We start from the raw sequence: 26,835 nt of genomic DNA, 5'->3' as shown, positions 1-26,835 counted from the left end.
AGTATATAATTTTTTAATTAAAATATTAACCCCATGATAAAATTAATTTATCAGAGTTATACCAACTTAATTCATTAAAAAAATAAAGTTTAATTTTTTTAACATAAATAGTCATATTTAAAATGAAATACGATAAATAAAGATAATTTTTTTAAGTCTTTTATAAAATAAAACACAAATATATGAAAATGTGACATTTACTAAATATTTGTCAATTGAAAAAAAAACAAAAATAAACCCGCGCTTTGAAAGCGCGGATCAAAATCTAGTTTAAGATTGAATTCAAATCAATTGTGCTGGATTTTCATGAACAAATAATGAAAATCAAAATCCAAAATATACTGTAGAGATTTTAAAATTCATTAACTAAAAAATATGTTTAAATTTAAATTTTAATCGATTACAAAACTTGACAATTGATTTTAAGTTATTGATTTAATAATAAACTATATGAAAAACATTATAAATTTTCAAAGCTTATCTTCAGAACTTAACAATTGATGTTGATTCTTGTTCTTACATAATGAAGACAAAGCTTCTCGGCGACATGTTGCTACAACCTGCAAAAAACAATCTTGTTTTGTCATACAGAATGAAGACAACGCTTCTTGTGACAAAGAATACCCAGCTTCCATTTCAAAGATTTTTCATTTCACAATCTATAACTCTCTCTCGACTCTTGAGTATAAGAAAGTCTCTCTTGACTCTAAGTTTTAGTTTATAGTGCAAGATATGTTCTTTAGAGTGTTAGTGAGATGTCTCTTGTTTGTCTTATATAATGAATACAAAGCTTTCCGGTGACATGTTTCATAATTTTCTATCAAAATGGCGATTAGTTATGCTATATTACAAACTATAGAAAATATTATAAATCCAATTTTTTTGCTTATGAAAATTTACACAGTTATTTTCTGTTTATAAAGATTCATGCATAACGGCATTATCCTAAACCACCTTATGAAATATACGCATGTTTTAGTAAGCAAATCTAAACCAACATAAAAAAAATGAAAGGAATTATATTGACTTTGAAAATCAAACTTTTAGTGTTCATATCTAATGCTTTCAAACTCTTTAAAATAATATTTCTGCAGACACAAAATTTACAGCCTAATTCCAAATCAAAAATCTAAAGCTACAGTCTCTATGAAACCCTTAAACTCATAGTTAGGTTCGTGCAAAACCAGTCCAATGCTGAGTATGAATGGGCTTAGATGAATATTTCTGCTATTGTAATTAATTGGGCTTAATCGACAAAAGGAAATAGTTGCGCTTAGTGTTTTGGTAATAACGGTGGGGTCCTATTTCTTTGAGAAAGGGCCCAATGTTGATTCGAAAATATTTCAAGACACGTGTTTTGCACGTGACCTCCCAACGAGTAATTTTGTAAAGAACAAATACAAAAGCAAAATATAATAATATCTAAGCAAAGATATTATCCGAAAAGCCCAAACAAAAACAAACCATCAGTTTACTACACCAAATCCACAAAATCATTTTGTGTAATGAAAATTTGAGGCCCTCTTTTTACTCATAAATGTTTTTTTTTTCCGATTTACCCTTTTTTGACTCATTGTTAATGCCTCCTCCACAGGAAGAAAGCTGAGGAAACGGAGGCGAAAAATCTCAGGTCTCTTTGTTTCTTTTTCTCTTTCTTTGTCTTGTCTGTGTGTTTACACATGGAAAGTTTCAAGCTTTTTTGCACATGAGTCATGTTTCTTTCTTTTTTTCTGTGTGGTAATAATATTTGCGATGTGTGTGTTTGTCTCTCTCTCGTCACTCGAATTTTTTTTTTTTTATATCCGACAACAAACAATTGTCTTTGAATTCAATTCTAGGGCAACTGCGAAAAAAAATTGCTAATTTTGTGTGTTTTGATTAGTGTGTCTGATGATTATGAGATAATTTGTAATTAGGAGTCGCGATTTAGGGGCTAAACATGGGTTTGCATGTTGGATTACTAGTGGGATCTCATCTTGTATAAATCCCCAAGATTTGAAACGCAAAAGAGGTTTAGTGTTTGCTGTTACAGTTTGAGATAACATTTTGTTTTACAACAATTACCCATTCTGATAATCTTGCGTTTGGTAATATAAACTCTGTGATGGTCTCTCGTCTCTGTATATTCATGATTTTCTCACTTTTGCATCTTCACTGCTTCAGATAGGCTTAATTCGAAATGGAGAAGGAAAGCCATGAGGAGAACAACAACCACACTGTCTCTGGTGAAGTCATTGCCAAACGGAAACCTGGTCGCCCCAGAAAGCACCTCAAGCTAGAAGACTCCACCGAGCAGCCTCGCCACATTGAAAGCGATGAAGCTATGGTTGGGCAGCACGTTACTGGCGTCATCGAGGCAACTTTTGAAGCCGGCTTCTTGCTTTCGGTTAAGCTTGGTAACTCTGATACCGTGCTTAGAGGTGTGGTGTTCAGGCCTGGTCGCTGCGAGCCTGTATCGGTTGATAACGATATTGCTCCTCATGTTCCAATGATAACAAGAACCAGCGACGTGACGCATCAACACGGATTGCCAGCTAAACGAGGTCGTAAATCTAGGTTCCGTGAGAAGCGTGGTGATAGAGCATTGGCTCCTGTTCCGATTCTTCCCGCTAATCCAGCAATGCCCAACCATCCTTTGGGTCTGGTCGTGGAGAATGGCAGTGGGAGTGTCCCGGTCCACCAGGGACATATGCAGACCGAGTCTCAAGTGAGTGGAGGTAGTAATAGCAAGCCGTTTGAGACGCTGCTTACACGAGTGATGAAGGAAGGTCAAGTCCATAACAGCACGTCACAGTTCACTGAACCTGAGGAGCAGGCTCTGTCTATTGAGCCTTTGCAGGCTATACACCCGGTCCATCCAGTACATATCCCAAAACCAATGCCGAGTTATGGACGTGGCAAGATGACAGAGCTTCTTCAGGTAACCAACCTTAGTTGATGATTTTATCCAGAGTTTTTACTTATGTTTATTCTCTGTAGAATTCATGTTTGATATGTCTTAGGCCGTGCAGGAGAATGTGAGGGAGACCCATTTTTCTCAAGGACAGTGATTCTTGCTGCAAATCGTTGAGAGTTTTTAAAGGCTGATTCAATCTCATTGTAATCAGATATAGGGAAACAGAATTTAACTACTGTCTAGCTTAAAGATGTCAGAAAAGTTTATGATGATTCGTTATATAGATATCTGCTCATAACTACTTTTTCTTAAGATAATAGTTGGATCGAAACTGTTAGAATAACCAAAGTCAAATCTTAAATTTCTACTATGGATCAAAACTGTTAGATTAAGTTGGATCAAAAGATCTTTTAATAAGAGGAACTTTGTGCGAAAGAAACCACTAGGAACAACAGTTGGCATGTGTGGTTGGTGGGGGAAAGGAGGCTGCAATACTGGAGAATATGGTGTGCAGGAAGCATCGGTTCAGCTGTGATGAAAAACATAACAAGTCGGACGAGAACTTGAACTTGGAAGTAGTGTGTAATCGAGCTTCTTTTCTTGTATAAAACCGTATTATTCGTGGAAGCCTTCTTAATTTAATGCTTTTATTAAATATTTACTAATGTTTATCCAGTAGAAAATCTATATATTAATATTCGATAAATAAATAAATATTATAAATTAATTAAATTTTGACATGTTTAAAATATGACATAAATCGATAAAATAATAAGATAATAATTTTTCAGAAAATTTTAAGTAAATATATAGTCTCATTAAAATTATAAATTAATAATTTATATGTATATACATTTTGTATAAGTACAAACTAACCATTATGAATATAAAACTCATAATGGACATTTGATATATTTTGATCAGATGTAGTAAAATTACATCTAAAACACATTTAAATTATATGGAACATATTTTATATACACTAAATAATATAATAAAGCTAATATAACGTCGAATTTCAAAATATTAATTAATTTATATAAATTGTAATAAAATGTATATTTTTATTTTAGAAAGAGTATATCTTAAAATAAATAAAAATCTAAGAAGAAATTTTTTGTAAATTAATAATTCTATAAATTAATAAAATATAAAATGACTCAATATTTTTAATTTATAGAATTTTTACTGTACATCTAATTATCGATTTTTTTGGCAAATAATTTATTAACAATTTTGTAAATAAGTGAGAAAATCTTATACAAAATTACTTAATCGTCAAGCATGAATTTATCTTAAGGTGGTGCAAATAAACAGCTAAAACCAAACATAATATTGGTTGTAAAATTATCGATATAATAATTTTGTAATTTATAACATAATAATAAAGAAGCATTAGAATATTTTAAAACAAAACAAACAAATTGTTAAAGTTAGAAAAGGCAGCCACGAAAATAGTGATTACACATAAAATAAAATAAAACAAAATCTTTTAAGCTAAAAAAAATAAATGGTAATAAGAAAATTTAATTAAGACAACTTTTCTGTGGATTAATTCTTAGTTTTCTAATAAGATTTAAACTTTAAGGAAAAAACAAGCTAATAGAATGATCAGTAAAGTGGTTGTATTGGTTTGATTTCCTTGCTGGTCCTTGCATCGGTTCTGTTGAAGAGAATGGTTTGTTATTATTTTTTTTTTTTTTTTGTCATCTGTTGGATTAATATTCAACAGCCGGCAAAAGTAAAGATCTCTTCCGGAGCCAACAGCCAGCGTAGTAAACATTACTACCTAGAGACAAATATGAAAACAATAAGACAACTACGAAGACATAAGCTAGGAAAGAACAAGACCACTGAAAAATTTATGGAGCTAAAACAAGTATCAATATAGCAAAGCAATTCGATAGAGAAGCCGTGATTAACGAAGAAAGCGTTGAAGGTCGGAATTATTCGGATGATAGAAGAGTTCCAAGACACGATCCAACAGAGGACCCCGAGTACACGCCACTCAAGAACAAGCTTCAACTTTTGGAAGCCACGAGAAGGCGGATCTCCATCCGAGCAGCCGGCGAAGAACATGTTGACAATCTAACTACTCAAAGACCCAACGCAATTGAGCTAGAGCTCCACGGTTCCTTACCAAGAAATCCAGAGAAACCCGTTGGTTTAAAACCAAGGAACTGCATGACAATGCACTATCGAGGCTTCACAATGATCCAATCATTAGTAAACACAAGGGTCGAGCATCAAGACCTTACCGAAGACGAGCCTGGAGGACATATGACGCTACTGAAAGCAGAAGTCAAGAACTTAGAGCACAGCTGAAAGACCCAAAACTGATAACACTAAGCACCACTGCCTCAAGACCACCAAAATCCATAAATTCAGAGAACTCTTACTCACAAACATAGCATCAACACTGGCCATAGCTTATAGAACCTTCGACAAAGACGACCGTAGAGGACAGAGAAGAGAGCCGCTAACGCAAAACCATTGCAAACCCACCTAAACCATCTCGCCAAATTCGATGAAAGAAGTAGCTACCCACATCAGAGGTTTATTCCTGCACCGTGCACCAGAAAACAGATTCGAAGATGAAGAAGCAACCCAAGCATAGCGAGAAAGAGCAACGCAAACCCGACCAGGTCTTCAAGGATGTCCAAGCCGTCAAAGCCTCAAGACCACAAATCAACCAACTAAGGACCATATACTAACATAGAAACATAACAATACACCTATGATTGGCTTCAGAATGAAGAGCCCGTAGCCTTGATTGACCACCGAACTTCAGCGGAACCTGAACCCGACAGGCAAGCTCATGACCACCGCACTGAATCCGACAAACCCAGCCCATAGACTACTCCACCCAAGCAACAACGAAGAAGATCCAAGACCAGAGTCATCGAATCCCTCTGTTAACTCAGATCTGAAACCAAACTGAAAACAGTGATACTTTACCGGAAACAAATGCATAGAGACCTAAGGGAATGAGAGACGGGGCCGCTCCTGGCGGCGGTGAGAAGCACCGACCGCCGGAGCATAGAACAAAGAACGGCGGCTGACTTTCTAGGGTTCGGTTTATTTTCTGTCAATAAATAAAATATTGAAAAAAATGGATTAAATGATTTGTTATCTTTTGGTGGTTTTTTTTTGACTAATTATCTTTTGGTAGTTTTCTTTCTTTGACTAATTATCGGCCATATCCAAGATAATTGAATTCAAGCAAATCAAAATTCGAATTTTTTTTATCAGAAAAGATCTATGTAGGGTTATTATTTGTTTCGAGGTAAGAAAATTGTATGATGGACTCTTACAAAAAAAAAAAAAAAATTGTATGATCCACTCTCAAAAATGCATTATCATCGGTAAAAAAAAAAGAGAAAAGAAAAGCCTAAGGTGGGCTTTTATTGGGCCTAAATCAGTTTAGGTTGACCAAGTTTTTGTAAAGTTCAAAACTCGTCAATCGTAGTAGTTAAACCCTTCAAAGCCTGTTGAGGTCTCTCTCTCTCTCAAATACTAAAACCCTAATTTTCATCAGCTTCACTGCAAATTCCAATCCTTCTCAAAGTCCCCAGAAAGCTTCTCTCCCTCTGTCTCTCTCTCTCTCTTTCTCTTTCTCACGTGTTTGCCGCCAAGATGGGAAGACCTAAGAAGACCAGGGGAATGAAGAAGCAGATGCGCCTCGACGAAGCCGAAGAAGTCATCTTCCTCGAACAGTGGATCGAATCCCAAAAACCCGATTCAGGATCCAACCCGCTCGCTCTGGGCCCTCTCCCGAAAGACGCCAAGATCGGAAAGCTCGAAGACGGCGAAAACGGCGCCGTTTTCTCGCGCTACGCCGGCGTAAGGAGGTTCGATCAGCTGCCCATATCGGACAAAACGAAACGAGGGCTGAAAGAGGCCAAGTTCGTTGAGATGGTCGATATCCAGAGAGCCGCTCTGCCTCACGCTTTATGCGGCAGAGATATTCTCGGCGCGGCGAGGACCGGGTCGGGGAAAACTCTCGCCTTTGTTATTCCGGTGAGGGTTTCGTAAAGTTTCTTCCTTTTTGTTATATTTCTTCATGTTAATTGATTGTTGTTGTTGGTGTGGTTCAGGTGCTGGAGAAGCTGCACAAGGAGAGATGGGGTCCTGAAGATGGAGTTGGGTGTATTATCATATCTCCGACTAGGGAATTAGCTGCTCAGACTTTCAGTGTGTTGAATAAAGTTGGCAAGTTTCATAAGTTCAGTGCTGGGCTCTTGATTGGTGGTCGTGAAGGAGTTGATGTTGAGAAGGAGAGGGTTAATCATATGAATGTTTTGGTGTGTGCTCCCGGTAGGCTTCTCCAGCATATGGATGAGACTCCAAACTTCGAGTGTTCCAATCTCAAGGTCTTGAGCTTTCTCTTCATGTTTTAAGGATAGTTTATCACATCAAATGATGTGCATTCACATTAGGATGATGGTTGGTTTGTAGAACTAGTAGATGTGCATTCCCTTGTCTGGTAGATTTCTTTAGTCTTATTATGGGTTCAAAATATGTAATAGATATACTCTTTTGTTTGCAGATTCTGATTTTAGATGAGGCCGACCGTGTTCTTGATTCTGCATTTAAGGGGCAGTTGGATCCTATCATCTCGCAGTTGCCTAAGCGCAGGCAAACTCTGCTATTCTCTGCGACCCAAACGAAGAAAGTCAAGGATCTAGCAAGGCTCAGTCTGAGAGATCCTGAGTACATCAGTGTACATGCAGAGTCTGTTACAGCTACCCCTACTACCTTGACGCAGACTGTAATAATTGTCCCAGTTGAAAAGAAACTAGACATGTTATGGAGCTTCATCAAATCTCATCTTAATTACAGGATTCTTGTTTTTCTATCCACCAAGAAACAGGTTACACATAAGTTTACCTCTTTTCATCTGCGAATCATCTACTTGGAAGATAGTTCTGTTCGCTTTTGTTCTGCTACTTTTGTCTTATCTTGAGATTGATGAAGAGATATCACTCTTTTGATAGGTCAAATTTGTTCATGAAGCGTTCAACAAGCTCCGGCCTGGAATACCTTTGAAGAGCCTTCACGGAAAAATGAGCCAAGAGAAAAGGATGGGCGTGTACTCTCAGTTCATTGAGAGACAATCTGTTCTCTTCTGTACCGATGTTCTTGCCAGAGGTCTTGATTTTGACAAGCTTGTGGACTGGGTTGTTCAGGTAATATCAATCATCAACATTCAGAATTGCAATACTATGTAATTTTCTTTTGATGTCATCATATTAATGTGATAGGTGGATTGTCCTGAAGATGTAGCTTCTTATATTCACCGAGTTGGGCGTACAGCTCGTTTCAATGCTTCAGGGAAGTCACTCCTCTTTCTAACGCCTTCTGAGGAAAAAATGGTTGAGAGATTACAAGAAGCTAGAATTCCTGTAAAAGTCACCAAGGTAAATTCATCCCGTCCTCCTCAATTTTCTCGACTCTCTACTGTCTGTAGTAGAAAACCTATTTGACATGAAAGATTTTGATCAACACAGGCAAACAGTGACAAGTTGCAGGAGGTTTCTAGACTCTTGGCTTCTTTGTTAGTCAATTTTCCAGATCTTCAAACTGTTGCTCAGAGAGCCTTCATCACATATCTGAGGTCCATTCACAAAAGAAGAGATAAGGAGATTTTCGACGTGACGAAGCTGTCCATTGAGGACTTCTCTGCTTCACTTGGTCTTCCATTTACTCCTAGAATCCGATTCGCAAACCTTAAAACGAAGAAGAAAGGAGTGTTTGAGAGATCAATCGCTCTTGAACCGGAGAATGATGATGAGGATAATGTTGTAGCACCTACTCGGGTTGTGAAGAAGGATCTTCTAGGTGAAGATTTAGAGGAAGAGGATTTTCCTCTGAGACCAAATGAAGAGGGAAAGGGAGTAGAAAAATCAAACAAGGACGAAGGAGTTCCCATGTATGTGTGTTTTACATAATGTACTATTTTCTGTGTTCGTTCAAATCCAGTATTTGAATAAAATTCATGTTGAGTTTCAGGCCAGGAACTCGGGTTTCGAAAAACAAGAAGCTGAAGATCAGCCAGCACAGACCAAGTGGGTCCAGGGTCAAGTTTGATGAGGAAGGCAATCCAGTGGCTCCCTTGGCAATAGTAGCTGCCACAACTGAGACTGAAGTTGCCCTTGATGAAGGTAAAGCAAGCTCGAGTTATGTTATCATTCTGTTCCCACAAACTAGCAATGATACAGTTATTTACAACGTATGTGGATGGAATTGGTTCTTTGATTTTTGGCAGAGGCAAGGAAGGATTACTATAAGAAACTGGGGGAGCAACTGAGGAAAGTGGATCATGAGGACAAGAAAGTGGAGAGGGAAAAGAGGAGGGAGAAGAGAATGAAAGAAAAGATTAAGAGGAAGCAAGGAGAGATGGAGGAGGAGGAAGAAGAAGAAGGCTCTGCATCATCAGAAGAAGAAACAGGACAAAAACGCAAAAGAGCGAAGAAGATGTACTTTGATGATAATGGTGATGGAGATGAAGAAAAGGAAGGAGGAAAAATCAACACAGATGCCATCTCCATAGCTGAGCTTGAGGAGATGGCTCTCAAACTGATAACGCAGTCGTGAAAATCTCACATAGGAAACGTTTTGTCTGTCTAGGCTCCGTTTCGCCGATTCTCCCAAGGAAGCACTTCATTTTATGAACCAATGTGATAGTTTCCTACAAGTTTTGTCTCTTCTTTGTCAATCAAATCGTGTTACAAACAATTATTTATATAACCTTAACTTTACCATTCGAATCAGTTTTCTGATAAAATTTTAGGGAAGGGCCGGATCAAAATCTTTCGAGGGAATTAGTTGTGTTATCATCTTTACTATGTTAAAAGATGGGTTGGCTGCCTAAAACCCCCTGTAGACTCACACACCCTACTTATTCCTCCCTGAACTATCAAGCTCTTCATAAATCTACCCAATGATAGACTTTCTCTTTATATCTCCCCCTAAACTTTTTTAATCCCCCTCCCTAATCAATTTTCAAATCGCAATTAAAAAGAAACAAAAACGCGTTTAGAAAATAGTGATTGCCTAATTAAAAACAAAATCTGACCCGAGTTAAATTAAAAAAAAAAAACAAATTGGGGATCAGACGACGACTAAGAACAGATGACTGGGAACACAGAGAAAGATACGACGAGGAAAACAGAGAGAGACGATGAGGAACAGATATAGACGATGACGAAGAACAGAGAGAGACGACGACGACAATGATGTCCAGAGTTCACTCTCCACTCCTGTAGATTCGAAGATCATATCAGAGATTATGAAAGAGGATGTTTCGCAAGGTTCAGCTGTCACAGAAGAAGCCATGGCGGAAGAGGTCTCAGAAAGCATCCAATAGCAAAGAACCAGGAGGTCTTTGGATGTAATCAATGTGAACCAAGCTGATGTTCCAGAGGTTGTTCAAGGATCAGAAGATGGACTCCAATGATAATTGTTGCTCAACCTCCAGAGAAGAAATGTACAAATAGAAAGGAGACTGTATCTAAGAATAGTCTGACCGTGAGGAGGAAGAAAGCAGTAGCAACCAACTCTGTCAATCCGAGAACAGTTCCAGAAAACAAGAACATTAAGTCTCAGAAGAAACCTGAAAGTACCAGCAAGCCAAGGACTAAGAAAATTCAAGAAGAGACTAAGAAGTCCACCAAGTAACTTGTTGCTAAAGAATGTAAAATAATTATATTATTCAGTGTTTTTGAAAGGTTGCGTTGCTCATATATACGGTGTTAAATGTTTTTTTTGTATAGGTGAAGAAGTTAAATCTCTGAAGCAGCTGCACAAAATGGAAAACAAAGAAAACACGGTGAGCAAACTCTCTTCTAGTTCAGAGGATCGAATCGCTTCTGTAACTAAAAGAGACTAACACGAGCTTGTTCATTGCAGGTTGTTGCTGCTGGTGCAGGAGAAGAAATCCAAGTTTGAATGAAGAACAGAGAAGCGTTTTCACATCTCAATCAACTCTTTTTTTTTCTTTTGGTTTGAATGCTTGTTCAAGGTACATAGTTGAAAGGTGTTCGTAACTTTGACAGCAAATATTTTATTTGCTTGCTTATTTAATTGTGTTCTGTTTTTTTTTCTCGCGTCTCTTAATTTTGAGATGTCTTTTTCTTCTACTGTTACTGTTTTCTGTTGAAGTTCTTATGTAGGACAAGTTTTAACCACAAGAAAAGACACCAAGTACATTCGACCAAGAGTTTTAAAGAACAACAAAAGCCACAAAGGACATTAAAAAGGAAGTTTTGAGTTTTAAACTACAACAAAAGAACTACTAGTCATGAGCTTGAATAGATTGAGTAGGTTGTGCAAGTCTGATCTCTTCATGGACATGAGAAGAACCTGCCCTGCCACAAAACCAAACATGAGTACAAATACATTAACAACAACAGCCCCTTCAACATCGTCGTTCCTCACTGTCTCTCTCTCCTCTGGATTCTCTTCTCTTTCTCTGACATCTTCTTTGTTTGTGTCATGAGCACTGCGACAAACCCTAATTTCAGTATCCCCAATTCGTCTCTTCAGTCGTTGTTCTGTGTGGGGGCAAAAAATAGAAAAAAACACGAAGCCCCAATTTGATTCTGATTTTAATTAAATCTCCAATTTGTTTTTGTTTTTAAGTTAAGTCTGGGTCGGGTTTTCAAACGCCGGATCGGGTCTGGTTTTCTTAAATTGGGCAATCACTGTTTTCTAAACGCACTTTTAATTCTTTTAATTTTGATTTCGAAATTGATTAGAGAGGGGGGTAAAAAGAGTTTAGGGGGAGATTTAAAGAGAAAGTCTATGTTTGGGTGGATTCATGAAGAGGGGGAAATAAGTAGGGTAAATGTGTTTGAGGGGGGGAATAGGCAGGCATCCCTTAAAAGATTGATTCTTATTTTCGCTCTGTCTAGAAACCACTGTTATCTCACCGTGTCCTCTTTTTGTGCATCATTGTGCGTCAACCTACTCATATACCCTTTTGTCATGGAATATCTCGATGGCCGTTTATAGGTCTGCCCAATTCTTATACTTTTGACAAATGTTTTAAAAAAACAGAGTTTCAACATTACATAAACATGTCCATAGCAAATCCAACCTTATTATTTTTTTGGTTTAAGAACACAACATTAACCCAATAGCAAAACCATACTCACTTCATGTAAAAGACAAAACACTTTTAAATCTAATTTCCTATCAAGACTCAACGATGACTGATATATATTTTGCCCATTGTCCAAGACTTTGGTAGAAAAAGCTGGTGTTGTTGATCTTTCACTGCATTGAAATAAGAAAACAACGATAAGAACAACATACTTACAAGTTCTTCACATTTGGTAAAATCTTATAGAAAGGATTATTATTTGTTAGTAGTAATTGCGTTACCTGCCGTTGCTGCTGATAGTTGCCATAGCCACCGTAACCGCCACCATAGTACGCACTAGGATCCTGAGGACGAGGAGCTCCATGACCATATGGTTCAAAGCCCTGCGGCTGTGGAGGGTATCCATAGTATCCACCACCACCATTCCATTGAGCTTGATGAGGCTGTGCCTGTAAAGTTTTTAAACATTATTATGTTTTTGTTTCAAATCACTCTCAATTTATTATGGTAAAAAAAAAAACAAACCTGGTTGTTCGGACTACGTCCCCATGAAAGACGGATGCTTTGTCCACCTAATTGTGTTCCATTCAGATTTAAAAGTGCATGCTCCGCAGACGCCCTGAAGCATATGACAAAGACAATAATGAAGTGTGCAACACAAGAACGAGCATGGTTTTGAATTCATGGCGAAAGGCACATGTGACTAATTATACCTGGTGGCATACTGAACGAATCCACAACGCTTCCCCGGAGGTATTTTCACGTGAGTAAGTTCTCCAAATTGACCAAAAACTGCCCTCAATTCTTCGTCTGTAACGCTAGCATCCAGAGCACCAACAAATATCTGAAAGTTGTACGCATCAGGCTTTCATTCAAGCAAAAGAAAACCAAATATTTTTGTGGAAAAATATAGCAAACTAACTAACTACTCACAGTTGTGTTACTTGGATCGCTTTCTCCAGGATTTCCTCCTCCTTGGGTGTCCTGATACATGCCTGCAAATAACAAATGAGAGAAGGCTAAAGACTCTATTATATTGCATAAAACCCCACTCAACAAGGTGAAACAACTATACGGAGACTAAACTGAAGCACGAGATATTAACTTTAATAACGCATGCAAATAACATTCACACATCAACACTCAGAGAAACCAAAGAAAAAACAGCTCAAGGATCATTGATACAGATATTGATGAGAACAGATATCAAACTATGGCAAGCTCAAGGAGTACAATAAATTTAGAAAATAAATAAAAAAGCATTTTGCAAAGAGAACATATAATTTGAAGATAAAAAGGCTCAAAACTGTATGCTGATGAAGCCAGTTTGTGTATAAAATCTTCTGAAAACATAACCAACTGACCTAAATGAAGCCACGCAAAAAGGTGGGATCATTTTCAGCTGAAGTCAGTTCCAGGCTCCCCCCAAAGAGAGCCACTTGTTCCCCTGTTTTAAGACAACAGGAGTTGATCTTAATACCTTTTACACGGATGCTTTCATTTTATGTGCAAACCGAGAGGAAACAAAGAGCAGACATCTCAGAAGCAAACAGAACACACATTCACAAAAGAAAGGCAATCAACAAAGAAAATAAAACTACTCAAGCAAGCATAAGGCATACCTGGCTGCATTGCAAGCGGCTTCTTGTTGGCAGCGGGACCAAGACGCATAGGCCTACTCGAGCAGTACTGACCATTCATTTCCCCCATCGCACGCATCTGCTCACTTTCATCCCCAAACCTAACAAACCCATATCCCTTCGTCCGTCCAGTGCTCCTGTCCATCATAACCTTAGCCCCCTTGACAGACGCGTACACATTCGAAAACGTCTCCGCGAGCATGAAGTCAGTAACTTCAGGAGCCAGGTCGCCCACAAAGATAGTGTACTCAGGCCCTTCAGCTTGGCGTCTCTCACCAGCCCCGGCCTGAGCCCAGTTCAGCCTAAAGGTCTGGTCAGAGTTAGGCATCTGAGTACCGTTGTAGGTCTGCAACACACGCTCAGCTGCAGCGTGGTTAGCGAACTCAACGAATCCGTAACCCTCGCACATACCAGTCAGTTTATTGCGAATCACTTTAGCCGATTGAACCTGAAACAACACACAAGAATCAAGATTTCAATCGATACACGTGTCACAATCTCTCCACCAAGACTAAAACTTTTTCACAAGATTTTACCTCGCCGGCCTGAGCGAAGACGGTCATGATGTAGCTTTCGTCCATCCACGGCTGCAAGGCGCCGATCCACAGGGAGCGAATCTCGTTATCGGATCCTGGATTCTGAGATCCGTAGGGCTGTTGACCCTGTGACGGCGCTGACTGCTGGTTCCATTGCTGGCCCTGTTGCTGTTGCATCATCCACGAGAGTTTCTGCTGGTGATAGGCTTGCTGGTCAGAAGGGATCTGCTGCCCTGCTCCGGCGGCGTTTTGTGGTGGCTGCTGCATCGTGACGACCTAGAAAAGGGGGATTTGTCGCTAATGCGAAAAAGGAATAAAATCTCGGTGAAGAGAAAGTTTAAAGACACACGTTGATTAGTCTCATCGCTTCCTTTATATGAATGACTCTTTACTAATGGTACTGTGGGCTTTAGATGGGCTCAATCATTTAATATTCAGCTTAGCCCATTAGTTGTTACAGTGAAATTCAAATAGCCGTTTAGTTAGATCTTTGAATCGGCGACTGAAGTAATTAATTTTTTTTTTTTTTCTAACCGAGAATCCTGGCTCCACCGAGATAGTCCAGACTAGAGATCGAAGTCAGCATGGACGCTGCCAGGACATCACCATGTGGCTCACCGTGTAACGGTCTTCGGTCTGCAGCTCATATGTAAATTCTGTAGTGGCCAAGTCTCGAACCCATGGACGAGCACTCCAGCTGGAGCTCCTATACCACTAGACCAAATCAACTTGGTTTAAACCCCCAGTTCTTATAAAATTGCTTCCACTACACGCATTGAGTGCCATTGTGTGTGATCGTTTGAATTTCAAACCAAGAGAAATGTTCAAAAGATTTCTTTTAATTCCATTTTGTGTGTTTAATAATATAAATAATTACATAATATGTAGTTTCAGTAGGTTACAACAAACCTTATCAATATATTTACAAACAAATTAAAAGTTGTTAAGAGTTAAAAAAAAGTTGGTATTAACAAACATATATACGAGGAAAGACAACAGTTGAATTTTAATGGGTTTTAGCAGTTCCCTGGTCTGTTATACTTTGGAGGCAGAGATGGACACTGTTCATTCATATGGGTGTAAGGTTCCATAGTATTGTAACCAGGAAGTTCCATTCTGTACTTCCCAAGTATCTGACAGAAAGGAAGCTTCACACTGTCATTGTCATTGCACCATTTTGGAAGACGGCTTGCATTGTTCTCAAAGAAGTTGAGCATGTAAGCATCTTTTAGCTGCAAAATTTTGAAAGTATTAACAGAGGACCCGGTAACATAGACTCATGTATTGGTTCTTACCGTGAACTCTGTGACTTGAATAGAACTAGCCAATGAGCCGAATAGGCCAGCTTCTTTGTACATTTCAAGGATGAAAGCAATGCACGAGGTTGATTTACCATCGCTGTATACCCAATCGTCTTGTTCAGGTACAGTTAGTAATTTGTCAAAAGAAGATCCGCGTTTCTCTACTTCCACCAGTACATCTGGAAGACCAAGACCCTGCATCAATTTAAAACATGTTAGATAAGGATAGATACAAGTACAACAAGGACACAAGTTTTGATACCTCTGTTCCGAGACGCTTGTTCAAGGCTTCATTCCACATATTAGCAGCATACTCAGGCTGCAATTTGTTCCAAACAGTCATGAAAGAGGCAACCTGAAAGAGAGAGAAAAAAAAAAGATCAGCTCCAATAATAAAGTATCAAGAAGATTCAAGAAACAAGTTGAGAAAAACCTACAAGATGAGCATCTATAGGAGGAGGGTAGTTTGCAGTAACGGTATCGATCCAGGCAAAAATCAAGTTGTGATAACCATATGGTTTACCATCCATGCTCCGAGCATATTCCCACGCAGCAGTAACGTTGAACTTAGCACGAACATCAGGATGCAAAGGTAACAATGCAATCTGAGGATTCGAGTCATCTTTTTTTTGTTCAAACTCCCACCACTCTTCCCATGGTAATATCGCTATTACATCTTCTCCCTATGATCAAATAACAACCAAACTTCAACATAAAAGTCTTCTTGTAGTTAATAAAAAATACTCACTATGGTTCATAAAAAATATTATGTTTAACCTTCTTCACATAAATTAAAAAAATAATTAAAATTCATACGTTTATTTAACCAATAGAATTTAGATAATTAAATTATTGCGAAGCTCAAAACCTTTTGTAACTAATATTAAGTTTAAAATATGTATATATTGTAATGAAATTCTAAATTGACATTCTTTATATAACAAGAAAAAATATGTTAAAACGACATTTTCATGAAACAAATGGAGTAAAGTTTTATGCAACTTGTTACCTTTTCGTTTTCATTACCGGACTCACCAATCCACAGCTTCCCTTGTGTGTCTCTCAAGAAGACAGCTGAATGACCAGCGTAAGCCCCACTCACCCACTTCTCAAGGGTCTCAAAACCACCCCAACGTCCACGGATCTTGGATAGAACAAGTAGATCACCTGAGTGGATATCATCAGTGTTGACTTTGGTGACCCATGGTTCAGGACGAGCTTCGAACTTAGCCCCCATATGCTTCTCAAGAAACGCGAGATTAGAGCTTTCACCCCAACCAGTATTGGTAAAGAGAGGGAAAACATCACACAGTGCTTGTAGTGTTCCTAACATCCCTGCGTGCATCAGGAATATCGAAACTCCCTTCTTCTTAACCTGTTATACACAAGAACCCATCAACAAGCGGATCTGAAATTTAAAGGGTTATAAATATTTTTAGATTAATCTTAATATTTTTTTTTTTTGACAATTTGGAGGCTATACGATATATATAATAGCTATTTAAAATTTGGGGGGGCAAGAGGAATGTTTCATCAGACCCCCGGCCATGCACAAAGGTCACTAAAATGATAAAGCAGCACAAGAAAGAACCATCCTACGTAATCATACTCGGCTTGTCCATCCCATTCAGGGAACTCTACAGTGTGTGGCCGTGAAATGAAGTACCAAGTCCATGTCACACGATATGGAGTTGCAAAGACATAAAGATCCATGCAAGTCGAGCTATGTGCTTTATCCGCCTTCATAAACACAAACCAAAAAAAAAAGAAACAGAGCTTTAGGATTTATTCATTACAAAACAGTTTCACATCACCGACAAAAAATAGCGGTTCTTGCAAATTGAATGTGCCTTAATGTGAAGCGTGCCTCCACCAAACTTGCTACCGGACTTGTTATGAAACTCCATATGAGCTGTGTTCTCATAGAAGCAAGCTCCTTTCCACTTGACGGTGTTGTTTCCTGCATTCGCTGTTCCGATGAAAGTGGGAAGCAGATCGGCTGCGCCGTAAAGGGAGTTGAGGATGGGCCACGAGACTTGTCTTGGCAAATGTGGAAGCATGTCGCGAGGGTGTAACGTCGATTTCAATGATACGGCGGTTGAGAGAACTAGAATTAGGACGGCGGTGGCGAACAGAGAGGAAAGCGTGAAAGATGATGAGGAAGATGGAGACGCCATGTCCGTTTTGCGTTCAGAGTTTCTCCACGATAAATATTTAAACAAATTTATTTATATAGCAAAATATCGCTGCTTTTTGCTCCCACGAAACATTGTTTTATTTATATTTATAATAAGTTTTATTTTCTTTGAAAGTAACAGTAATCAACATTTGTCTAAATAGCAACATTACTGAAGTTTCATTTTCATTTCTGCTTTCATTTCATTGTTTATTTTCTCTTACTTCACTTGTTTTTGATTTTATAGTTTAATTTTAAAATATAAGCAAATATTTTTCTTAAAAGCAAGTTTTCATATAATTAGTGATTATAATCTTTTTTCTTTTAGCATTAGTAATTGATTTATGATTGTTTTGGTAACAATGATCTATTGTATATATTTCACATATGATCGATACAATTTTTATTCTTTTCATAAAATGATCGATACATTTGAATCGTAATTAATTATTCATTTTGACAATGCAAGCATTCTGTGACAAAATAGATATCTACAGATGGTGACAAATAAACGTTTTTGTCCAAATAGATGAAAAATAAGATTAAATCATCCAAATATTATTAATATGTTAATAACATATAATTTCATATCGCATAGGTTCACATATAGTCATATAGATAAAAGATAATCTAGCGTACACCAAAACATTATAAAATCACGAGAATGTTCCTTGGAATGCTATCATCTAACTAGCGTACATCCTTGAAGTATGTTTCACGTATACGTCACAATAATATATTCCCAATCAATACAATACTAAAAGGGGAATAAGGGCTCCCCTCATGCTTCCACATCCTCAAAAATAATCAGCCAATCAAATATCATTTTTTTGCCACATCATCAATCAGCTTTCTCAAAAGAATCGCGACTCTTTCGATTGTCGTCTCATCTTTTCTCCTCAAGCAAAAACGTTTTCAGACGATTGTCTTCTCAACTCCCATGCTTTCCTCCATCACTCATAATTATCTATTAATCCAACCCATAGAATCTCTAACAATAGATTGATTCGTCTGTTTGATTCAATTTCATCACCATCCACAACCGAGACGACGACGAGGACGAGCAGGAAACGCGAGACTTGGTACCGTCAGATCGACTGGAGAATCTGTTCCACCAGTGAAACTGTTCTCAGCGAGGTTAAGCCTCACGAGGTTTGTGAGACTGAACAAGCTCTCGGGTATTTGCCGGAGAATCTGTTTCCTTGCAGGTAGAGGTGACGGAGATCGGAGGAGGTGGTTAGATCGAGAGGGAGAGAGCCGGCGAGGGCGTTGAGACAGAGGCTCATTGTTCGGAGACGAGTTAAGTTTCCGAAAACACCGTTCGGGATGGTGCCGGAGAGAGAGACGCCGGGAGACGGAGGGCGGTGACTCTGTTGTTGTCGCATTTTACGCCGGCCCAGTTGCACGGCGAGGTGTGTCTGATGTCCCAGCAGAATGTGCGGCCGCCGACGGAGGAACGGAGAGAGAGAAGAGCGGCTCTATCGGCGTTGAGGTCTTGGGTTGAAGGGAGAGGGAGAGAGAGTAGGAGGGTTGTGAGGAGAACAGAGAGAATCGTCATGGAGGAGTTGGGGAAGACTCGCATTGTGCGATGATTCATAGAAGGAGAAGGAGAGAGAGAGAGAGAGAGAGAGAGAGAGAGAGAGAGAGAGAGAGAGAGAGAGAGAGAGAGAGAGAGAGAGAGAGAGACGGTAGAAGAAAGAGAAGGCTCTTTTGCAGAGCTGTGGTTATAGAGACTGAAGTGAAAGCATTCAACAGCCTAATCCTAGATGTAACAAACACTGCTGCAGAATGAAAATGGAATCATGTAGGTTGGTTCTGCTGGCTCTGCTGCTGCTCCACGCACCCTCTCCTCTGATGCGCCTGTGCTCGCTTCAGAGCCGCGACCAAAGCGTTGGAGAGCGAAGGCTGGGTCTGAAACAGAGGGTTTGGATTCGTGGGAAGCCTGTTGAGAACAACGTTGAAACAGAGCTCGAGAGCTCGGCAATGGAGAGAAGGATGAGCCATTTGTCGACCGAGGGATGTGAAAGGATGAGACTTTAGACATGCCCGTCGGAAAAGATTGGATTTGTTTTGTTTTTTATTTTTGTTTTTTGTCTTCACTGATCCCAGAGTTGCTGAGAGAGTCTTATTGATCGTTATAACACCAAACCCTTCATTTAGCTTTACAGATTGGGATTCTAAGTTGCAGCAAACGATGGTAGAGATGTTTCCTTTAAGATCAGCAGATGCTGCTTACGGAAAGATCAAATCTATGCTCTCTACTCTTGGTGATACTTTTACTCGGATCATTAGCCCAAAGGTATTGCTTCCTCCATGAATGTGTTCTTTGATGTTGGTTTTGGCCTTTAAGACACATCTTGTGACCATGTAGGAGTACCAAAGTTTCAGAATTGGTAGTGATGGGAACCTGTAAGGTGTTGGTCTTTTCATAAACTCAGAACCAGGAACAGGTTACCTGGTTAGTAACAAAACACACATCTTGATGAGACCAACGTAGCATGAAGTAGATAGATGTTGTTTCATGGTAGAGAGATCAATGTAGGTTGTTATGTCTTGCATAGAAGGTAGCCCGCACCTCAAACCATGGACGATTATTTACGGTGCCAAAAGCAAAACGCTTATCACAGTTTCAATGTTTCTTTCTCATACAGCTTAGTTTTGTCTGTCTTTGACCAGATTCGCCTCCCTATTGATGAAGACCGGTGAACACAAAACGTCTAGGAGGTACCATTTCTCACTATAGCATAACTACTTCATTGCTAATCGTAAAGTTAAAATGTTTACCGTATTGTTTGTTATCGGTTACCAATGTGATAGTTATTCTATCATCATTTCAAAAACGAATATGCTTATATTTAAGGCTGTGGGTTTGTCTTGCGTGTTTGCAGAAACTACGACGCGACCCGAGCTTACGCTCTCTCCAAGCTAGCCAACGTTCTCCACACGATAGAGCTTTCCCTGGTTCTCCATGTAATTAGTCATTAAAACCCTTTTATTAACTTTTTTTTTCTAACAATATAATATGACTTCTGACAATTTGACTAATCACTGTATAGAAAATGGATGCTAATGTAACTGCAAACTGTGTTCATTCTGGAATCGTGAGAACGCGTCTCACAAGAGACGGAGACGGCCTCATCACTGATTTTATCTTTTTCTTGACCTCCAAGCTTTTGAAGTCCGTTCCTCAGGTATCTTAAGTCAAATCAATACTTGATCGATTTTCATTTATAAATCATATATTTAAAATTATCCAAATTAACGTACGACATCATAAAAATAGCTTACTGATCCCTGTTAATTATTTATAGGCAGCAGCAACGACATGCTACGTAGCAGCGAGTCCGAAATTGAGGAACGTGTGCGGCAAATACTTTTCAGAATGTAATGAAGCTCGGACTTCTAAATCCGGATCGTGCAATCATAAAGCTCAGAGACTGTGGACTGCTTCTGAGTTGTTGGTTACTCCACCTTCCACTCCCAATGTCCGAAGTAGCCTTGCAACGTCCTAATTCTGTTTGAGCTTTGACTATTTTCTTCATTTTACATCTTCCCGTGTTGTTGTTTTTTTCTTCCTGCAAACATATATTTAATTGGTTAAGTTTTTTTCCAACCTAAATTAATAATGAGGATATGTTTTTGCCATACATACAACTCCTTCACGTAAAAATAAGCTTTAATATTTAGAAAATAAATTTCCCCAACTGCAATATTGTTGTTGCAAAGCTTGGAATCCTTGATAAGATTGATAAAGGAGAATCAAAATGAGAGCACAAATTCCTACCAAAAAAAAAATGAGAGCACAAATATGTTTATAGGGTGGAGAATATGGAAAATGAGAAACATGCTTATATTTGAAAACAATAGAGAACACAGAATCTACCTTATAAAGAATACGATCATGGACTTAAAGTTATGGAAGGAGGCAATGAATATAAACTTGAAAGAAGAAGATACGTCATGGATATCGTCAAATGAGAAAATAGAAACAGGTTAGACAATGTACAAGATGGAAGCACGTACTTCCAAGGAAATTTCTCACTGGATCAAACTAACTCCTCACTCGAAGCAGCGGCAATAGCTCTACTAACGGCAGTCCAACAACTTGGGAGGCTTTCTTACAAGCATGTAACATTTCAAGGAGACTGCAAAGTGTGATGTGTTGTTAAAGCTACTATTTATGTTAACATAGAGGCCTAAGATTCAGTTTCATTTAATATATATATATATATATATATATATATATATATATATATATATGTGTGGAAGACGTAGGATCCACTCTCAAAAGATTGAATCTCCCATATCCAAAGAGAACCACACTGCATTGTACATTGTTGTTTACGGTAAAAAATTCAGCCGTACCAAAGGATAGCACATTAATGGAGCTTGATTAAGCAAAAGAGCCACATTTGAGTTCTTAGAACATGGACGTAATGAGAAACATAAGGGACCAATGAATCAATAATAATCATGCTAGAAACCACAATAGCTTTACGTATTAGCTTATAGTCTCAAAATTGTAGATAAAATTTCATTTTTTTTATTTTGAGCATAACATATATATCAAAGTTATTACTATATTTTTGTATATAAGTTTCATTGTTATGCATTTAGAAAAATGCTGAGATAAGTAATAGTAAGTGAGTTATAGCAATTATAAGTCAAATTTTAATAGTAATTATCCGCGCGTAGCGCGGAAAACGACCTAGTTTCTTTAAAGAAGTTAAAAAGACGTATTTTTAAAGCAACAAAAATCAAATCTGTTATGTATAAAGGCGTTGAAGTGGTTTATGTCCAATCCACAGCCTAGATTGCACGTTGCGTAGCACTGCTGATTAACGTTACGTATGCATTATTAACGCTATGACAATGGCTCCACATTCTGGCAGAAGTAATGTAGCACCACAAGATTCGTTTCTTCATGTACATAAACATAATTCCTTACTATCTAGCCAGCCAATTACAGATGATTTTACTCAAAAAAGTGTGAATCGTAAGTATAAACTCCATTGGATGCGCATAAACAAAAGAAACACATGCATGGAACCAATACCGGCGTTTACCATCTTTATGAGATCATCATCAATCATTGCAAGACCCTCTTGGAAAAAGCATCGAATGACAAGTGATTCAGTACCATTAATATCTACTAAAACAACTAAACCCAACTGAAGTAAATGGAGAGCAAAAGGCTGACATACTTCTATTTGCATTTTTCAATAGGTCGTCTACTACTACAGTAAACAAAAGGTAGAAATAGGTAAACAGAATATACAATAAAGAACTATCACCACCCCTTGTTACTGAGGCTAACATTCATCAGGAAACTACGTATACCATTTTACTTCCAACACTTTCCCAGTTTAAGCTGGTAAACTGATATTCTTCTCAGGTTTTTAAGTTAACAGTCTGCGAACTGATACTCATTTTTATTTTATTTCTAGCTTTTATACAAAAATCTTAGTAAAAACAAAGAGGGAAAAAAGAAAAGAAATTGAAAGCTCTAACGAAAGGAGCTCATTTGGTCTTTGTTACGCGCATCAAAAGCAAGACCAATAGCTTAAGTTCAACCATGTCTGAACCATTGCTTCAGTTTATAAGCCAATATGCAAATGAAGACAAAACAAAATCAGCTTCAGAAAGACAGAAGACTGGGGAAATAGGTTATAATGGGCAAAGAAAAGAGAAGACATGATGTTTTGGTGAACCTTAAATTGTACAAAACCGAATAATTCTGGTAATCAGACGAATATGTAACCAGTAATTGAAAAGATAATGGGAGGATGTATATTTAATATATACTGTGTGTCTGATGTTTGTCAATTTCAAAAGCCTTTAAGAAAGTCAACACCTGATGCCCAAAAAAAATCCAAAAAACTCTGATCTCAAAACTTTTATAACTTTTATATTAGAAAATATCTTTGCTCTCTAGCCTATGAAGCTGATACACCTGTAGCTTCCTTGGGTATCAAGAAAAGAAACAACACGGGTATGTAAGTGCAAAACACTTGAATAGCTAAGCCCATAGACATATTCTCAAAGGACCCTGAAGAGATTCCAAGAAGTGAAGCCAATCCTGCTCCCATGAACGACCCAACTGTGTTCCCAAGGTTGTTTATCGACATAAACAGCGCAAACAGTGTTCCTTCAATCCCAGGAGGACATAGACGACCAGACAAGATCAAGAACGGCATGAATCTGTGATTAAAGCCAAAGCATGCTTATGAGTTTACAATTCTAAAAGGAACATGTAATCAATTAATAAAAAAGAAGGAAAGCAACAACGTACTTGAGTTGATTGATGGCATCACCTAGAGCCGATCCGAAGAGAACCATTGTCTTGTCTGATACTCCATAACCCACATTTGCTCTAGACACCAAGGTCATATCGAGGAGTATGGTTATAGACAGCCCAATGTGAGCAAACCTGCGAAGATGCTTTTGTTCATTAGATCCTTGAAAAGAACTCTTTGATGTGCGTGGGACATAGACTTACAAGAGAGATTTTCGGAGAGTCATATTTGTGAGATAGCGGTTGTAGATAAAGGTTCCAAGCATGAGACCTAACCAACCAACAACACGGGCTGTTCCTAGGAAAGAAGCGTCTAACTGCAACACCTCGGTTTGGTAATAGAACATGACCGTAGAGAGGTTTGGCACGGTGATATGCGCTATGAAAAACCACGCCATTGGTCTGGAAAAATCAACAAAAAATATAAACAAGAAAGAAACACTTCAAGAACTTATTAAAGAGACTAATCAAGAAAGCAATGTGTTATTACCTCAAAATGATCGGTTGTTTGAACGCACGACATAATTCCAAAGCGGCTGCTTTCAATGACTGGAACAACTTTGAAGCTAAAGACTTTGATTGCTTCTTGTGTGTCTCACTCTTTCCACTGGAAGCTCCTTTCTTACCTTTCTTCTGCCCTTTCCTTCTTCTTGTGTTCGACTTCTTCGTGTGTGGATAGGTATCATTGCTCATCTTGCTCTTCTCTTCAAACTCGTCCGAGTCCAGCAGCTCAGGCAACGGTTCATTGCTAGGAATCTCTTCAACGAGAGGACATGAAAGTAGCTGTAACGCAGGCAACACCGTGAAAAGGAGGAAGATTGTTTCTATGTTCAAGTTGTTCAACGCGTAGCCTCCTAAGAGACTACCGCAGATTCCACCCACAGCCATAGCAAACCATGAGACAGACTGAAGATCTCCAGCAAACGAGGACCTGGTCAACGATTAACTAGTCATTAAGCTATGATCTTAAAGTGCGGATCCAAAAACTGAAGAAGATATAAACCTTACTTTTCGATTCTTACAGCCTCAGCAATCATGGCGTCTATCACAACATCAGCCATGGCTGATCCAAGATTTTGTACGGTCAAGAAAATCATGAGATAGAGGCTGGAACTTCGGGAGGATGAGTCTAGACCGAGCAAGAGCCATGGAACAAGAGAGAGCACTGTCGATATCACCAAGTACGGTGTCCTCTTCTTCCCTCCTATAGGGATACAATCTGAGATGATTCTACCAAAATTAAAAAAAAAAATGTCATTATTACTCTCACTGCCAATGTTAGCTTGTTTTATGTTTAAAGACTTTGAGGCATGAAGAATCATACCCGTATAATGGTTTGATGCTCCATGGAAAGAAGGCGACAGAAAAGACGAACTGAGAAGCTGATGGTGATAGCTGAAGCCTGTCTTTGAGCTGGTACGAAACTGCTGTCCACACAAACGATCTAAATCCCTGTTTTTTGTTGGTCGTACAAATACAAGTAAAATCAACATCACGCAATGAATTTTCTACAGCTAATCCTAAGTTGATACAATACTACTATGTAATTAATCAACTTGAGTATCACGCAATGCCATTTTCTATAGCTAATAGTAGTAATAAAAATTGTATGATATTCAAATCACACCTAACCAAAGCTACTAGAAGAAACAGAGGAAAGCGCAGTGAAAATGTTGATCCAATAACGTGTCGAAGCTTTCGATTCAAAAGCTTCTAAATCCCTAATCGCAATTTGATTCATGAGATTACGATTTGTGTGCAAGTAGAACGAACGACAACGGAAATCAATCACCAATTCTGTTATGCTTTAAAGAGAATCGCCATTTTCAGATTGAATTACAGGAAACGCGAGAAAATTTACAGAGGTTGAAGGGAGACCTGAGTGAAGTAAATGAGGCAAACGAGCCACAGAAACGCGACGCCAAACGCCGATCGCAGCTGCTTAAACCAATGTATCATCATCATCTTCTTCTTCTTCTCGCAGGAATTAGACAAAACAGTTGTTTCTGATCATCAAGATCTCCTTCCTTCCTTCCTTCGTATTTTCTCGGGAAAATTGTGATCCCTGTTCCTTTTTTATAACGGACTTTCTTTCCCAGATTTATGCCTTTCTCCTCCGAACATTCAATTGTTTCGGTTGACTGACGCAAAGAATGACGAAAGGGATATTCTCGTCTTTTCACTCCAACAAAAACTTCGCAGGCTTGAGACACGTTGTATAACCTATGGCATTTAGACACGTCATCTGTAGGACCCATTCAACATCGACTGTTCTTCTTTGATCTCCTGTGCTCCCTTCCTTTGACTTTGACAAAGACCTCTTTTTTTTTTTGAACAAAGACTTCTTTTTTCAGTTTAACTCTCTTATGATCCTTTAGATAAAAAAAACACTTGGAAGGAAATCTGTAAATCTCTCTTTAGGTCTTCATATTATTATTATTATGTATTCTATGAATTTGATACTTCATCATCATTTTCTTTACATTAATAAATTGTTTCTAAATTTTCATCTTTTTTATTTATATCAAATCTGCTATAAAAAAATTTAGCAGCCTATTTTTTTTCTAATCAATATTTATTTTTCAATCCAGTCAAAATGCTAACATCAACTTTTCTACAATTTTTTTTAATGAAAATATATAATATAACTAAACATAAAATATACATTTATGTAGTTGTTTTTAACATTTCATCAAATCTAGCAAATCAAAATAAATAAGAATGAATCTCACATATCGTTTTCGTTCTAACTTTTAATCACCGAAATTAAGACTAAACTAAAAATGATAGAAAACACAACTAAAGATCAATAAATCAAAACAAGACTAAAAAATTAAAAAAAAATTAATGAGATATAACAAATAAAATAAATATTTAGTGAAAAT

General features: G+C 38.1%; 6 protein-coding genes across 10 annotated transcripts; 3 read left to right on the top strand and 3 right to left on the bottom strand.

Annotated features, from left to right (window-relative positions):
* Nucleotides 1–1,415: 1,415 nt before the first annotated feature.
* On the top strand, nucleotides 1,416–3,208 carry LOC125579157. 4 transcript variants are annotated; one of them, XM_048742839.1, is made up of 3 exons: nucleotides 1,416–1,630; nucleotides 2,164–2,920; nucleotides 3,012–3,208. In XM_048742839.1, exons 2-3 carry the CDS (start codon nucleotides 2,180–2,182, stop codon nucleotides 3,048–3,050), a joined length of 780 nt encoding a protein of 259 aa, XP_048598796.1. In that variant the 5' UTR covers nucleotides 1,416–1,630; nucleotides 2,164–2,179; the 3' UTR covers nucleotides 3,051–3,208. The 4 variants fall into 4 exon arrangements, with proteins under 4 accessions (XP_048598796.1, XP_048598794.1, XP_048598797.1 ...); XM_048742837.1 differs by having other exon boundaries at nucleotides 3,003–3,208; XM_048742840.1 differs by lacking the exon at nucleotides 1,416–1,630 and adding an exon at nucleotides 1,663–2,011.
* A 3,192-nt stretch (nucleotides 3,209–6,400) lies between these two features.
* On the top strand, nucleotides 6,401–9,660 carry LOC106371232 (DEAD-box ATP-dependent RNA helicase 32). Its single transcript, XM_013811274.3, has 8 exons — nucleotides 6,401–6,916; nucleotides 6,994–7,269; nucleotides 7,446–7,769; nucleotides 7,894–8,085; nucleotides 8,161–8,316; nucleotides 8,407–8,828; nucleotides 8,909–9,060; nucleotides 9,165–9,660. The coding sequence occupies exons 1-8, from the start codon at nucleotides 6,533–6,535 to the stop codon at nucleotides 9,491–9,493; spliced, it is 2,235 nt and encodes a 744-aa protein (XP_013666728.1). The 5' UTR covers nucleotides 6,401–6,532; the 3' UTR covers nucleotides 9,494–9,660.
* Nucleotides 9,661–11,910: 2,250 nt separating this feature from the next.
* Nucleotides 11,911–14,536, bottom strand: LOC125579156 (polyadenylate-binding protein RBP45A-like). The gene is made up of 7 exons (XM_048742836.1): nucleotides 14,179–14,536; nucleotides 13,625–14,090; nucleotides 12,936–12,997; nucleotides 12,716–12,846; nucleotides 12,528–12,621; nucleotides 12,284–12,451; nucleotides 11,911–12,175 (listed from the first exon to the last, which is right to left on the bottom strand). Exons 1-7 carry the CDS (start codon nucleotides 14,443–14,445, stop codon nucleotides 12,173–12,175), a joined length of 1,191 nt encoding a protein of 396 aa, XP_048598793.1. The 5' UTR covers nucleotides 14,446–14,536; the 3' UTR covers nucleotides 11,911–12,172.
* Nucleotides 14,537–14,999: 463 nt separating this feature from the next.
* Nucleotides 15,000–17,701, bottom strand: LOC111197922. Its single transcript, XM_022693259.2, has 7 exons — nucleotides 17,330–17,701; nucleotides 17,079–17,219; nucleotides 16,489–16,854; nucleotides 15,917–16,162; nucleotides 15,742–15,834; nucleotides 15,474–15,674; nucleotides 15,000–15,410 (listed from the first exon to the last, which is right to left on the bottom strand). The coding sequence occupies exons 1-7, from the start codon at nucleotides 17,654–17,656 to the stop codon at nucleotides 15,195–15,197; spliced, it is 1,590 nt and encodes a 529-aa protein (XP_022548980.1). The 5' UTR covers nucleotides 17,657–17,701; the 3' UTR covers nucleotides 15,000–15,194.
* A 1,641-nt stretch (nucleotides 17,702–19,342) lies between these two features.
* LOC125579155 (short-chain dehydrogenase TIC 32 A, chloroplastic-like) lies at nucleotides 19,343–21,611 on the top strand. 2 transcript variants are annotated; one of them, XM_048742834.1, is made up of 6 exons: nucleotides 19,343–19,954; nucleotides 20,027–20,219; nucleotides 20,332–20,379; nucleotides 20,544–20,625; nucleotides 20,712–20,846; nucleotides 20,967–21,611. In XM_048742834.1, exons 2-6 carry the CDS (start codon nucleotides 20,167–20,169, stop codon nucleotides 21,165–21,167), a joined length of 519 nt encoding a protein of 172 aa, XP_048598791.1. In that variant the 5' UTR covers nucleotides 19,343–19,954; nucleotides 20,027–20,166; the 3' UTR covers nucleotides 21,168–21,611. The 2 variants fall into 2 exon arrangements, with proteins under 2 accessions (XP_048598791.1, XP_048598792.1); XM_048742835.1 differs by having other exon boundaries at nucleotides 19,349–19,954; nucleotides 20,027–20,113.
* A 1,927-nt stretch (nucleotides 21,612–23,538) lies between these two features.
* On the bottom strand, nucleotides 23,539–26,097 carry LOC106371234 (probable folate-biopterin transporter 4). Its single transcript, XM_013811276.3, has 7 exons — nucleotides 25,829–26,097; nucleotides 25,275–25,402; nucleotides 24,959–25,180; nucleotides 24,441–24,881; nucleotides 24,155–24,352; nucleotides 23,948–24,085; nucleotides 23,539–23,856 (listed from the first exon to the last, which is right to left on the bottom strand). Exons 1-7 carry the CDS (start codon nucleotides 25,913–25,915, stop codon nucleotides 23,592–23,594), a joined length of 1,479 nt encoding a protein of 492 aa, XP_013666730.1. The 5' UTR covers nucleotides 25,916–26,097; the 3' UTR covers nucleotides 23,539–23,591.
* Nucleotides 26,098–26,835: the final 738 nt, after the last annotated feature.

Source organism: Brassica napus, chromosome A10 (assembly GCF_020379485.1).
Source record: "Brassica napus cultivar Da-Ae chromosome A10, Da-Ae, whole genome shotgun sequence".
Lineage (NCBI taxonomy): Eukaryota > Viridiplantae > Streptophyta > Magnoliopsida > Brassicales > Brassicaceae > Brassica > Brassica napus.
Note: the sequence above shows the minus strand (reverse complement) of the source record. Positions and strands in the feature narration are given on the sequence as shown.

What these genes read in the sequence shown, in the direction of transcription:
- LOC125579157 (XM_048742837.1), top strand. Translation starts at nt 2,180, where the DNA reads ATGGAGAAGGAAAGCCATGAGGAGAACAACAACCACACTGTCTCTGGT. An exon ending in AGATGACAGAGCTTCTTCAG is followed by an intron (nt 2,921 to 3,002) that starts GTAACCAACCTT and finishes GATATGTCTTAG; the next exon opens with GCCGTGCAGGAGAATGTGAG.
- LOC106371232 (XM_013811274.3), top strand. Translation starts at nt 6,533, where the DNA reads ATGGGAAGACCTAAGAAGACCAGGGGAATGAAGAAGCAGATGCGCCTC. An exon ending in TCGAGTGTTCCAATCTCAAG is followed by an intron (nt 7,270 to 7,445) that starts GTCTTGAGCTTT and finishes TTTTGTTTGCAG; the next exon opens with ATTCTGATTTTAGATGAGGC. An exon ending in TTGTGGACTGGGTTGTTCAG is followed by an intron (nt 8,086 to 8,160) that starts GTAATATCAATC and finishes TTAATGTGATAG; the next exon opens with GTGGATTGTCCTGAAGATGT.
- LOC125579156 (XM_048742836.1), bottom strand. Translation starts at nt 14,445, where the DNA reads ATGCAGCAGCCACCACAAAACGCCGCCGGAGCAGGGCAGCAGATCCCT. An exon ending in GCGATCCAAGTAACACAACT is followed by an intron (nt 12,847 to 12,935) that starts GTGAGTAGTTAG and finishes TACAACTTTCAG; the next exon opens with ATATTTGTTGGTGCTCTGGA. An exon ending in GACGTAGTCCGAACAACCAG is followed by an intron (nt 12,452 to 12,527) that starts GTTTGTTTTTTT and finishes AAAACTTTACAG; the next exon opens with GCACAGCCTCATCAAGCTCA.
- LOC111197922 (XM_022693259.2), bottom strand. Translation starts at nt 17,656, where the DNA reads ATGGCGTCTCCATCTTCCTCATCATCTTTCACGCTTTCCTCTCTGTTC. An exon ending in GACAAGCCGAGTATGATTAC is followed by an intron (nt 16,855 to 17,078) that starts GTAGGATGGTTC and finishes TGTGTATAACAG; the next exon opens with GTTAAGAAGAAGGGAGTTTC. An exon ending in CCGGTAATGAAAACGAAAAG is followed by an intron (nt 16,163 to 16,488) that starts GTAACAAGTTGC and finishes ATTTGATCATAG; the next exon opens with GGAGAAGATGTAATAGCGAT.
- LOC125579155 (XM_048742834.1), top strand. Translation starts at nt 20,167, where the DNA reads ATGTTGTTTCATGGTAGAGAGATCAATGTAGGTTGTTATGTCTTGCAT. An exon ending in GAACACAAAACGTCTAGGAG is followed by an intron (nt 20,380 to 20,543) that starts GTACCATTTCTC and finishes GCGTGTTTGCAG; the next exon opens with AAACTACGACGCGACCCGAG. An exon ending in AGCTTTCCCTGGTTCTCCAT is followed by an intron (nt 20,626 to 20,711) that starts GTAATTAGTCAT and finishes ATCACTGTATAG; the next exon opens with AAAATGGATGCTAATGTAAC.
- LOC106371234 (XM_013811276.3), bottom strand. Translation starts at nt 25,915, where the DNA reads ATGATGATGATACATTGGTTTAAGCAGCTGCGATCGGCGTTTGGCGTC. An exon ending in AAACAACCGATCATTTTGAG is followed by an intron (nt 24,353 to 24,440) that starts GTAATAACACAT and finishes TGATTTTTCCAG; the next exon opens with ACCAATGGCGTGGTTTTTCA. An exon ending in ACTCTCCGAAAATCTCTCTT is followed by an intron (nt 24,086 to 24,154) that starts GTAAGTCTATGT and finishes GCATCTTCGCAG; the next exon opens with GTTTGCTCACATTGGGCTGT.